The following is a 13,414-nucleotide window of genomic DNA, read 5'->3' on the forward strand; positions in this document are numbered from 1 at the left end:
ATTTGTTAGGTTTCTGTCCTGTCCTATCCTATCCTATTCTGTTCTGGATAGTGCCTTTGCCAGTCTGTCTAACACTTTTTACCAAGCCCGTGGTCATCTGGCTCTTCTCGTAAGTCATTTAAAAAATTACTTTTTTAAGTTTCTTGGCAAGAGATGAGAACACCTCTCATTCACATGCTCTGCAGGCCTCAGTGCCTATGCTCTGTCACTGAGCCTGTGAAGAGGCCTCTTTTAGGAATTTTACACTTTCATGTTTTATTTAAATCTGTGACTCATTTTGTGAGGGATGTCCAGTTTGTGTCCAGATTCTTATTTCTTGCAGGGAGTCCAGTTCCAATGCTATTTGTTGACAAGCATATCTTCATTGTGTTGTTTTTGCTGCTTTGTCAAAGATCAAAGCTATATATGGATTCTCTCTTCCTTTCAGTTAATCTTTTTATTCCTTCATCAGTAGCACACCACCTCAGTTATTGTAACTTTACAGTAACCCTTTAAATCAGGTTACTTCAGTAGCCCAGGAGGTAGTGCAGTGATTGAACTCTGAACTTGCAGGTATGAGTTCTTAAGTTCAGTCTCTTCACACCACATATGCCAAGGTGCTGCACTGACCTCCAGCTCTCTACCTAGTTTAGTAACTAATGAACTAAATGAATCTTTAAAAAATTTCCTAAAAAAACAAGTAGCTTCAGTTCTTCAACTTTGTTCTTAATTACTCATAGATTTTCTAAAATTGCTTTAAGGATCTGAAGAAATATGTATACCATTTTCTAAATGGAGAAGAGAGAAACACACACACAGTTTTGCATATACTTTCCAGGGACTGAGAGATTTCATGAAGTTCCACTCTGAAATTCAAGTTAAGAATGACTCTTGGTATGGTGGACAACATCAAATGATGTTTGTCCTCTCTCTGTCTCCCTCTCTCTTCCAAAAAAAAAAAAAGTCAAGAACGAAAAATTGGACAGGAGGGGAGGGTCCAGGTAGTGGTGCACTGGGTTGAATGCACATATTACAGTGCACAGGGTTCGTCCCCCAGTCCCTGCCTCCGGGGGTGGGGTGGGAGTATTTGTGAGGGCTGAAGCAGTGCTTCCGGTTCTCTCTCCCTTTCTATCTCCCTTTTCCTTTGTTAAAATTTAATTTCTTTTCTTTTTTTTTTTTTAATTGCCACAGGGGTTATCACTGGACTCAGTGAGTGCCAATCCAAAGCTCCTATAAGCCATTCTTTTTTCTATTTTTTCCTTTCTATTTTTTGACAGGAGAGAAATTGAGAGGAGAGGGAGAAGGAAAGGGAGAAGGGCGGGGGTGGGGGAGGGGAGAGAGACCTGCAGACCTGATTTGTGTTCATGAAGTTCCCTCCTTGCAGGTGGGGAGTGGTAGTTCAAACCCAGGGAAAGGAGTCCTTGTGTGTTGTAACGTGCATTCAAACCAGGTGCGCTATCACCCAGCCCCAAAATACTCAGTTTTGATGAGAGATACAGAGAGAGACAGCATACCAGAGCACTGCTCAGCTGTGGTTTATGGTGGTGATGGGGATTGAACCTAGGACCTTTGGTGCCTCTGACATGAAAGGCTTTTTATATAACCACTGCATTATCTCCCCAGTGCTGGATTTTCTACTTAATTACCTCATTTGTGAACAAAGGCAATTTTGTTCCATTTCCAAACGGTTAACTTTTTTTTTTTTAATTTCCTTCTCATTTTATTGCATTATCTAAAACTCCTGACTTATGTTGAAAATGAGTGGTGAAAGGGGTCATTTTGTCTTGTTCCTATTTTAGTGGTAAAACTTGGATTTCTCACCATTAAGTAAGTCTACTAAAGGTTTTGTTGAGTACTTTTTCTCAGTTTGAGGAAGTTAACCAGTTAACCTCTGGTTCTATTTCACTGAGGGTTTTTTGTTGTTATTGTTCATTTTTTTTCTTGTCATGAGTAAGTGTTAGAGCCATTTTGCTACACTTATGTAGATGTACTATTAACTTTTTTTTTTTTTAGAATTGTCAATTTGAGAGAAAAATGTGTGTAAGTTTTCAGCTTGTTCACTTAATGATACTGAGTGTTTGCAGCCAGGAAATAAGTATGAAGTAGTATTTTCCTTACAATTTCTGACCCATAACAGATCGTAATTATAAAAATGCTGTATGGTAAGAGAAATTATGACAAAGAATACTTGGGTCTTTGTAAGTGTAGACCAGCTGCCTAGCTGACTTAGCTAGAGGTGAGGTTGCAGTCAGAGGTGAGCATGAGGTTGAGGTTGTCAGGAATTTTTCCCAGAGAAAATAATGTATCAGCTTATTTTTTCAAGTGAAATTGCTAAGGTAAATAGAAGCCTGCCTACCTTTATGAGAGTTTGTAGCTGTTAAGAGTAAGCTCTTGAAATAATAGAAAGACTTGCCTTTAAAATCTCCCATTAAGATGGGGGGGGAGGGGGCTGAGGCTCCATAGTCCCAGGTTCAATCCTCTGCACCACCATAAACCAGAATTGAATGGTGCTCAGTTAAAAAAAAAAAATGAGGGTGGGGGCAGGGAGAAGTTCTTTCGAGTGGGGAAAGCAGGGAGTGGTGTAACCTCTAAAGTGCATAAGAAACTTCTCCCCTCTCTTCCCTTGTCACTCTGCTCAGCTCTGGTTTCTGATGGGGCTGGGAACTGAACCTGGGATTTTTGAGCCCTGGGCAGGAAAGTTTTACATAACCACCATACTATTTCCCCAGCACAGTATTTTTCATCCTACAATAAGTTTACTCATGTATGGACAGATATTTAGGAGAGAGGAACCAGGAGCATACAGTGGACAAACAAAATCTTATTTGAAAATGTTACTGTGAGTGCTGGACAACTACACGGCAAAACTAGGCCATTGTAGCTCAGTGTCTTTAATGATCAGGGAAATGCACATCCATTGCAAACACAGTGATGTGCAGTCTGTCCCTGCCACTGAAACAAAGTAAACTAATCTTCAGTGTGTTGGCGTGGATGAGGTATGACTACAAGTTTTATGTAATTTTCATGCTTGAGGGGGCTATAAATTATACAGCCACTTTAAAGTGTTTAGTGATATCTTCTTTTTTATTATTACTATCTTGGATAGAGATAGCCAGAAATCGAGAGGGTAGGGGAGATAGAGAGGGAGAAAGAAAGAGAGACACCTGCAGCCCTGCTTCACCACTTGCAAAGCTTTCCCTCTGCAGGTGGGGACCAGGGGCTCGAACCTGGGTCTTTGAGCACTGTAACATGTGCACTCAACCAGGTGCACCACCACCCAATCCCATGATACCTTGTAAAGCAGAAAAGTGGTATAACTATATATATATATTTCTATCCCACTCCTAGATAAATACAGAACAGGAATTTGATAACATTTTTAGTATGAGAAAGAGAGAATAGAATACCACTGTCACATGTGGTTTGGGACTCAATCCTGATCTTACACATGTCAGGTAGTATCATCTCTTTTTGAGTCATCTCCTGTGTCTTTTTGTATATCGTTATTAGAAAGTTTACACAACACTCTTTGCAGTATAGTATTACTCCACCCTCCCTTGGGGATATGCTCCAAGGACACCCCCCCCCCCCAGATGCCTGAAGTGGTAGCTAGAACTAAATCCTGTATCTACTGTTATTTTTTTCTGTGCATACAAATCTATGATGATGTTCAATTTGTAAGCGAATTAGGCACAGTAGGAGACTAACCACAATAATGATCAAGTAGAATAATCATGATCATGTAATGTAATAAAGGTTATGTGAATGTAATCTCTTTCTGTCAAAATATTTTATTGTATATTACTATTTTCAGACTGCTGTTGAACCTGGGAAGTAAAACTGAAAAAGCAAACTACAGATGAGGGAAAGTACTATTGTAAAATACTGATGACTGTCCAAATATCTGTCCGTAGTAGAATGGACCAGTTGTAGTTCATTTTCACAGTAGAATATTTCACAGGGAGAACAGGTGACCTATGGCTATATACAGTAATACAGAATCTCATGTACATTAAGAATAAAAACAAAAGAATACATTTTATTGGATTATCATCTAGCTATGTGCTCTTTTTTTTTTTTTTTTTTTGAGAGAGAAAAGACACCGTACTACAGAATCTTCCATCAGTGCTATGGAGACCCAGCTCTAGCCTGACTTGTGCCCATAACAAAGCAAGTGCACTGTCTGAGTCAGATATCTTGTTGGCAAAATAACGTTTTTAAATGAAAAATTTCCAATGAAGTTTTAGAAAACTGTTTTTTTTTTTTTTCCTCCAGGCTTATCAATGGGGCTCGGTTCCTGCACTACAAATCCACTGCTTCTAGTGGCCATTTTTCTATGATTGTATTGTTATTGCTGCTGTTGTTAGATAGAGCAGAGAGATATCTAGAGAGGAGGGGAAGACGGGGAGAGAAAGACACCTGCAGCCCTGCTTCACTGCTTGTGAAGTGACCCCCCCCAACCCTCCCCCCCCCCCCACAGGTGGCTCAAAAAGCAAGCGTCATGTGTGCTTAACCCACTGTGCTACCGCCTGGCCCTCAGAAGACTGTTCCTTTTAATGTTAGAAGAGAAACTAGTAACACCGAAGTCTTCACAGTATAGATTCACTTATGTTGACCACTAAACTTAAAGGTTAATAGGTACTAAATAGAGGCTTATAATTTAGTTAAAATAAAAAAATTTTTGAGCTCTCTGCAGCCGTGAAATCCCAGTGGTGCCAAGGATGTTCGATCTCACCCTTCCAATTCTCAGATCCTTTCCCTGAACTTCCTCAGTAAAATGGTTTGATTACTCAAGAAAAAATAAAATTGAGGGAGGACCTCCTTTTAGTTTTGAAATTATTGGAATTTTAAAATAATGGTACTTTTTAATTCAAATAGTATTATACTTTTGTATTACAGTAAAGCAATACTTTGAACTTACAAATGTGACCGTCTCAATGTCTGATTTTGACTATATATTGTAATCAGTAATATATATATAACTGTAAGGCATTAATGTTAATTTTGTTAGCTATAACAACATGACAACATAAGGAGGTGGGAGGTGACTAGAGGTTTTCTTTTTAAAGTCTGAACTGACCTTTTGTTAAGGGAGGAGATGAGTTAAAGTATGTTTTTGGTTCATTGCTACTCTCTGAGGAGGAGTTATAAATAGCTGCTCTTGTTCTTTTCATTCTTACTAAGAGAATATTCCATTTCTGTAGTATATAGAGACATAATTATAGCATATAAATATGACACCTATTATCTATATTGTTTTTTTAACAGTCAAGTCCATCATCTCCAGAACCAGCTAGTCTTCCTGCAGAAGATATTAGTACAAATTCCAATGGTCCCAAACCAGCAGAAGTCGTGCTAGATGATGACAGAGAAGATCTTTTTGCAGGTAATTGTAAATATCTTTTAAAATAATGGTTATTTATCATCAAATACTTCTTTATAAAGGAACAAAACCTAAATTTTGTGAAAATAGTACATTAATAGTACATTCCTTATTAATGACTTACATGGATAAAAAAAGTTCCAAAGTAGATCGCTTTATGAAATATATGAACTGTTTAGGGAAACAAAAAGGTATTTCTAATTTTGAGTATTTGAAAATCATATAATTTGATTCTCGGGTCATTATTTAGATTTAAAAAGCTAGTGATTGTGGTATTCAGTATTTTGAGGTATAATAGTGATTGTATCCTTTACTTACACATCACAGAGCAGAATTAATTAAACTCTAAATTTAAAAATCACTGAATTTATACTCTATAATATTTATTTTAATAAAATGCTGTGTGTGGTTTTGACCACTCCATTTTGATTCACTTTTATATTAAAAAATGATGCTTTAGGAATTTTTGATATACAGGATAGCATTTGGTATAGTCCATGCTAACTTCAAAATTAAATACTTTATAAGACATCTGCTTCAAGGTAAAAATTGAGGTAAGAATTAATATTTTAGCATTAAAAAGCAAACATCCCTAGAGCTCTTAACACTGTAAGTTAACATAGTAAATCTTTGTGTATTTTATAATTTAATTTACTGAGTCAACTTTCATTGAGTTAAAATTTAGTGTGGTCTCAGCTTTTGTAATTATTAAATATTTAAAGTACCTTATATATTTTGTATGTTTGAAATAGATCCTCCGTCGCAAATTTTCATATAACTTTCTGCCAGACATTTTTTTTCTCTCCCTTCTTCACTAGGCTTTACTGTTACAGGTTGACTTTTTCAGATAGAGAGTCAGATATGAGGGAGACGTGTGTGTGTGTGTGTGTGTGTGTGTAGGGGTATTAAAAGAGACTACGGCACTGAAGCCTCCTTTAATGAGGTGGGACAATTCTTCTACTGGGGATATATCCTAAGGAACCCAACACATCCATCCTAAAAGATCTGTGTACACATATTTTCTTGGCAGCACAATTTGTAATTAGGTGGGAATTGGCTTCAAATCTCTCTCTCTCTCTCTCTCTCTCTGTGTGTGTGTGTGTGTGTGGTGTGTGTGTGTGTGTGTGTGTGTGTGTGTAGGGGTATTAATGGGGTGGGAATTGGCTTCAAATCTGTGTGTGTAGGGGTATTAATGGGGTGGAAATTGGCTTCAAATCTGGGTTGTGACCATGACAACATGGTTGTATACTGTCCAAGTGAGCTGTTTTCCTGGCCCTCTGCTTGGTTATTTTCATGCTGTTTTAGCTGCAGATGAATTTAGTATATTTTATTATCTCAGAAAATTAGACCAACTGTATTCCCTTTAATTACAGTGTAATACTAGGGCCTTATGCATGTATAATCCTACCACTTCCAAGCCCACTTTTACTTTTTTTTTTTTTTTAACTTTTCTTCAGATAGACAGAGCAGAATAGATATCACAGCATTGTTCCTTTGTCTAAAAAGTTTCCCCAGGTACAGCTCTTGGTGCTTCTATTGATAGTGGGGCTGAAGCTTAGGGTTCTCATGCATGCCCATGTCTGTCAGCTGAGCTATCTCCTGGCCCACACATTTACTTGAGAGAGACAGACAGACAAACGGAAACTCTGGAGCACTGCCTAGCTCTGGTAATGGCAAGGACTGAATCTCTAGGACATTGGAGGCAAAAGTGTGGGCTCCTCAGCGTGCACTCCTACCCCACCCCCTACCCCACCTTTTTTTTTTTTAATGATAGCTACCTAACAACTTAAAAGTAAAATTGTGTTTAGCTGAAGTTGAAATACTCTTTTTTTATTTCCTTTCATGGATTCCCCCCCTCATGTAGTCATTAAAAAATGTCCCGTAGCATTTTTTTTAATATTTTATTTATTAAAGAGAAAGGAAGAGAGAGGGAAAGAATCAGACATCATTCTGGTACATGTGCTGCCGGGGATTGAACTCAAGACCTCATGCTTGAGAGTCCAGTGTATCCATTATGCCATCTCCCGGACTACCTGTAGCATTTGTGATTTTTTTTTTTTTAAACCAGAGCTCTGCACAGCTCTGGCTTATTGTATTGTGGCAGATTGAACCTAGGACTTTAGAGCCTCAGGGATGAGAGTCTCTTTACATAACATGATTTTTCTTTTCTTTTCTTTTTTTTTCTAACTTTTTAACTTTAATTCAGTAGGACAGAGAAATTGAGAGGAAGAGTGGATAGAGGAGAGAGAGAGAAACAGAGACACCTGCAGCCCTATTTCTGAAGCTTTTGCACTATTTTGCACTATTTGTGAAACTTTCTCCCTGAAGGTGGGAACTGGGTGCTTGAACCAAGGTCATTGAGGGATGCAGAAGGTTGAAGGTCTGGCTTCTGCAATTGCTTCCCCACTGAACATGGGCGTTGACTTGTCGATCCATGCTCCCAGCCTGTCTCTCTCTTTCCCTGGTGGGGAAGGGCTCTTGGGAAGCGGAGATCCAGGACACATTGGTGGGGTTATCTGTCCAGGGAAGTCTGGTCGGCATCATGATAGCATCTGAAACCTGGTGGTTGAAAAGAGAGTTAACATACAAAATGAAACAAATTGTTAAACAATCATGAACCTAAAGGCTGGAATAGTGCAAATGAAGATCTGGTGGGGGGTGGTCCTCCATTTTGTAGATAGCTAGTAGGCATATTTTAGTTATATTTCAAAGGGCCTATGGCTCTACTAGTTTTGTTTTGTTTTGTTTTCTGAGCCTGAAATCTGATATGCAGGTGGATCCAAGTTATTGTCTGGGGAGATGATGTCATGGCTGGAAAAGGAACAGAAAGCTGGATCAGGGAAGAGAGTAGCTCTCTACTATGGGAAAGGGGTATAAATATTGTTGACTGCAAACCCCATCGATTTGATTTGGTCTGGGGCCCGTATTCAGCTTAGGAGCCTATGTGACCTCTGCATCCCTGTAGATCTGAGCTCTAATCGATAGGACTAAATAATGGTAACCATACTCATCTGTTTCTTTGCTAATGCAAACATAAAACCTTTTTATATTTATTTTTTATCATAACCTAAGCTTTATTTCATGATGTGTCAAGGGCATGCTGAGACCTAGTTTGATTGTTTTTGTGTGATTGAGTTAACAATTGCACTTGAATCATATTTGTAATACCTAAAGTAAGTCTACCTTCTGTCATTTTATGAAAGAATATGGCTTTGGAAATAATGTGTCGCCTATGCTATTACAGTGTTGAATAAAATGTATTCAGTAATATGAGCTTCATTCTATATCAGAGGAAAAATCACAGGTAATTATCTCGTATTATAAAACCAGAAAGAAATTGGACTGGATTGGTATACAAGCTAATATAGTTTGGGCTCTGTTTCAAGTACTCGTATGTCAAAGGTAGGACCAGACAAAATTTTAGTGTGACATTGGTGGCTGTTATTACCTTATGTAGAGTCTATAGACCAGGAGTGGGGAGTGGCCTGGTCCTGATAAGACATCCATAGATGTGGGTCAAAATTCCATAAATTTTAGGAACTTTCTTCAAAGCAGCACTAAGTACTAATTTGTAAGTTGATGATTTTGTATGGCTTATGAATGACATTATAAATATCCAAAATGTCCCTTGGCAGGAAAAAGGTTTCTCACCCCTGCTAGAGACTGTTGCATTTGTCCTATGGTTCACTGAACTTAAACAACACTGTAGAGGAATAAGTGAAGATAAACAAATTGCCAATATTGAAATTACTCTAGATTTTTAGGACACTCTTATCAGCATACTTAGCTTGAAATAAGACTTGTATGCTGAAAATTGTCACTATTCAAGGAAACAGAAAACAATACAAAGAAATGGAATAATATTTCATGTTCGTGGATTAGGAGAATTAATATCATCAAAATGATTATTCTGCCCAGGGCCATCTATAGTCCCTATCAAGATCCCACCTTTTTTTTTTTTTTTGTAAAGGATAGTATTAATGGTTATGCAAACAGACTCTCATGCCAGAGGCTCCAAAGTCCCAGATTCAGTCCCCCGCACCACCATAAACCAGAGTTGAGCAGTGCTCTGGTTAAAAAAAAAAAAAAAAAAATAGAGCAAAAACTACTAAAGTTTGTCTGGAACCAGAAGATACCTATAGTCACCAAAACAAACTTAAGAAAGAACAGAAGTGGAGGCATCACACTCCCAGATCTCAAACTGTATTATTGGACCATTGTAATTGTAATCAACCCTGCCTCATACTAGAACAAAAATAGACACACTGATCAGTGGAACAGAATTGAGAGCCAGAAATAAACCTCCACAGATATGGTCATCTAGTTTTCATAAGGGAGCCCAAACTATTAAATGGAATAAAGATAGTCTCTACAACAGATGTAGCTGGGAAAGTTGGGTTGAAATGTGCAGATGAAATTGAACCACTACATTTTACCACACAGAATTAAATTTCAAATGGATCAAGAACTTGTATGTTAGATTAGAAACTATCAAATACTTAGGAAAAGCATTACAGAACTCTTTTCTGTCTAAGACTTTTCTCTGTTCTTTTAATTGCTACTATGGTTATCGCTGGGGCTCAATGGTGGCACTACAAATCCAATGCTCTTGGTGGCCATTTTTTTTTTACTTTCTATTTTAATTTTCATTAGGTAAGCTAGAGAGGAAATTTAGAGGGAAGGAGTGAGTGAGACCTGCAGATCTATTTCACTGCTTGTGAAGCATCCCCTTGCAGGTAGGAATTGGGAGCTCAAACCTGGGTCCTTATGCATAGTAATGTGTGTGTCCAAAGGAGTGTGCCACTGCCCACCCCCACTCCCCTAAGTTTTATAGGCACCTTCAGTAACACAAGGAAGGTAAAATAAAAAATAAGCCAATGGGACTACATCACAATAAAATGGCAAAAGAAACTACCACCCAAACAGAGACCCCTTACAGAATGGGAGAAGATCTTTACATGCCATACATCAGACAAGAGACTAATAAACCAAAATATATAAAGAGCTCACCAATCTCAGCAACAACAATAACAAAAATGGTCCCATACAAAAGTGGAGAGATGAGATGAACAAAATATTCACCAAAGAAAAGATCCTAAGAGCCAAGAAACATGAAAAAATGTTCCAAACCACTGTCAGAGAAATCCAAATAAAGAAAACAATGAGTTACTACTTCATTCCTGTGAGAATGTCATACAACAGAAAAGATAGTAACAACAAATGCTGGAGAAGCTGCAGGGGTAAGTGGTGGAATGTAAATTGGTCCAACCCCCGCGGAGAGCAGTCTGGAAAACTCTCAGGAGGCTAGAAATGGACCTACACTATGACCCTATAATTCCTCTCCTAGGGATATATCTATCCTAAGGAGCCAAACACACCCATCCCAAAAGATTTGTATACACCTATGTTCATAGCAGCACAGTTTATAATAGCCAAAACCTGGAAGCAGCCCAGGTGTCCAAAAACAGATAAATGACTGAGAAAGTTGTGGTATACATACACAATAGAATACTACCAGTTATTAAGAATGATGAATTCACCTTCCTCATCTCATCTTAGATAGAGCTTGAAGAAATCATGTTATGTGAGATAAGCCAGAATGAAAAGGAAGAATATGGGATGATCTCACTCATGGTCAAAGTTGAGAAATAACAACAGAAAGGGAAACTCAAAGCAGAACTTGGACTGGGTGGTGGGTACATAATGATGGAGGAGGAACTGGTGGTGAGAAATCTTATACATATACCAACAACTTTATTTGCTGCCAACCAGCAACTCCCCAAATGAATAAATAAAATTACTAATGGGGATAAGGAAAAAAAATGAAGGCAGTTTGTGTGTTGTTCTGCTGAATCTAAGTTGCTATTCATTTCATTTTCCCTTCCAATTTTAGTTACCTAGGTCAAATTTAATTTTTCTTATTGTGAGATCTTCCACAGAATTTGAAACAACCAGAGTTTAGGCAAATATAAGACAGTGAAATAATATATGGTGAAAAGTTAAAATACTGTACTGACCTGTCCTGATCTCAGTAATTACGACATCATCTCGTGTAGTGGTTATCATGTTCACCTCACACGACATGATCAAGATTTTGCTGTTGTTGATCTGTTGCTTATAGGACCCCTTTAGAAGAGCTTTGAGTTTCTTTAGTTTTGCTTGCTTATAGATTATAGATCTCGTACCTTGTAGTTTTTATGTGCATCTTTTTTTATGTTGCCCATTGATTTAATTTCTTCTTTAAAAAGAAAAATAGTAGTAATCTTAACAGCCCAGAGTTGCTCGTAAGCTTTTAGTGTTTGTTTCTTTGTTTTTAAAGGACCTTTTATGACCTATTCACATTTATGGTTTATTTTTCTTCCTCTAGTTGTCATAGCTTGAAAATGTTCAGTTATTAATCATTTTATTTTTTAATGTGAATAAGCAGCTATGCAAAATAAGGACCTCGTCAACATGAGATAGCCACTAAGAGTTTGATAAAATGTTATAACCTATATAACCTTTTCAGGTACATATGTTCCTACTGCTGTACTTTTTTGAGATATTAAAATGGATTACTGATTACCATTCCAAGCTTCTCAAACCTCTAGGAATCGAAATAGCTTAGAGGAGCCCTTATGTCCTGCCTGCTTTATCCTGCTATCAGTTCTAGCAGTCTCGGTGCTGAGATTTTCATTATGACCATTACTATCGCTACAACTTGCATAAATGTGGCTTTGCTTTTTCTCTTATGCTACTATTCTATTTTCATAGAATTCTCCCATTTCCCCTCTTCCCATCTAAATCTTGTCAAATCATGATTTTCACCAGCCTAAAGTACTGTCTCTCACCTCAGTTCAAATTACAGTGTTTGTTTTGTAGCTCATATAGCAGTAAGTGTCTTGTAACAATCTTTCTATTGTTCTCTTGACTATTATTTGTCTTCTGTTATTATTTAACAGTCCACATGCTTATGTCTTGTTTTACCAACTAGATTATAAACTCCCTGAGGGCAGGTATGATATTTTACATTCCTTTGTGTTTTCTACTGTATTTAGCACAATGTTACATAGCTTCTAGACAGTTTATTGATTTTATTTGTTTTTAAACATACTAAATTTTAGATGTTAAATGAATGAGCCTTTGAAATTAAAATCTAAACACTTATTTGCTTTGTGTCATAGTTGTGTACTCAGCTAATAATCAGTAACCTTTGGCAGTTAATTGCTTTAGATTACTAACTGGGTTTTTATAACATTTATATGTATAAGATAACTATGCTGGTGCTACTTTGAATAAAGGATTTGGGAAGGTAAGTTTTGGCAAATAAGATATATATTTAATCCAAACACAAATAAATGTGGGATTATACCATCATTGCTTTACTAGCCTAATTTCCTACCAAAAGCATAGATAAGTTTATTTACTGGAATTCTTCCTAGAACCAGCAATCATTGTTTGTTTTAAAGTTTTCAGTTATGGAATTATTCATAGAATTATAGCAGTTGTGATTAAATATCATTGTTATGGTGTCTATAGTTACTATAAAATCTTTTTTCACAGTTCATTTATTGCCATGTCGACTATTAAGGATTTGTTACCAGTATCCCTAAATTGATTACTTTGTGTCTAGAAGCCACAGAAGAAGTTTCATTGGACAGTCCGGAAAGGGAACCCATCCTTTCCTCAGAACCATCTCCTGCTGTCACACCTGTTACTCCTACCACACTCATTGCTCCCAGAATTGAGTCCAAGAGTATGTCTGCTCCTGTCATCTTTGATAGATCAAGGGAAGAGGTATGAAAAAAAAAAAAAAAAAACCACTCTACATTATAAATTAATATGTCAATAGAGGAGGTAGCATAATTTTTTAATATTTATTTTCCCTTTTGTTGCCCTCTTTTTATAGTTGGTGTAGTTATTGTTGTTGGTTTGTTGTCATCGTTAGATAGGACAGAGTGAAATGGAGAGAAGAGGGGGAGACGGAGGGAGAGAAAAATAGACACCTGCAGACCTGCTTCACCGCCTGTGGGGATCCTGCTTCACTCCCTGCAGGTGGGGAGCCAAGGGCCC

The 13,414-nt window shown here is 37.4% G+C and overlaps 1 protein-coding gene and 1 long non-coding RNA gene across 2 annotated transcripts in view; both read left to right on the forward strand.

The window, feature by feature from the left end:
• The window catches only part of LOC132534047 (uncharacterized), a 590,553-nt gene that overhangs the window by 380,873 nt on the left and 196,266 nt on the right, over positions 1-13,414 (forward strand). The window lies entirely within an intron of this gene.
• The window catches only part of SNX2 (sorting nexin 2), a 58,399-nt gene that overhangs the window by 18,824 nt on the left and 26,161 nt on the right, over positions 1-13,414 (forward strand). The window contains exons 2-3 of the mRNA XM_060177443.1: positions 5,248-5,365; positions 12,975-13,138. Coding sequence (XP_060033426.1) covers positions 5,248-5,365; positions 12,975-13,138 — 282 coding nt within the window. The remainder of the gene's footprint in view (positions 1-5,247; positions 5,366-12,974; positions 13,139-13,414) is intronic.

Source organism: Erinaceus europaeus, chromosome 2 (genome assembly GCF_950295315.1).
Source record: "Erinaceus europaeus chromosome 2, mEriEur2.1, whole genome shotgun sequence".
Taxonomy (NCBI): domain Eukaryota; kingdom Metazoa; phylum Chordata; class Mammalia; order Eulipotyphla; family Erinaceidae; genus Erinaceus; species Erinaceus europaeus.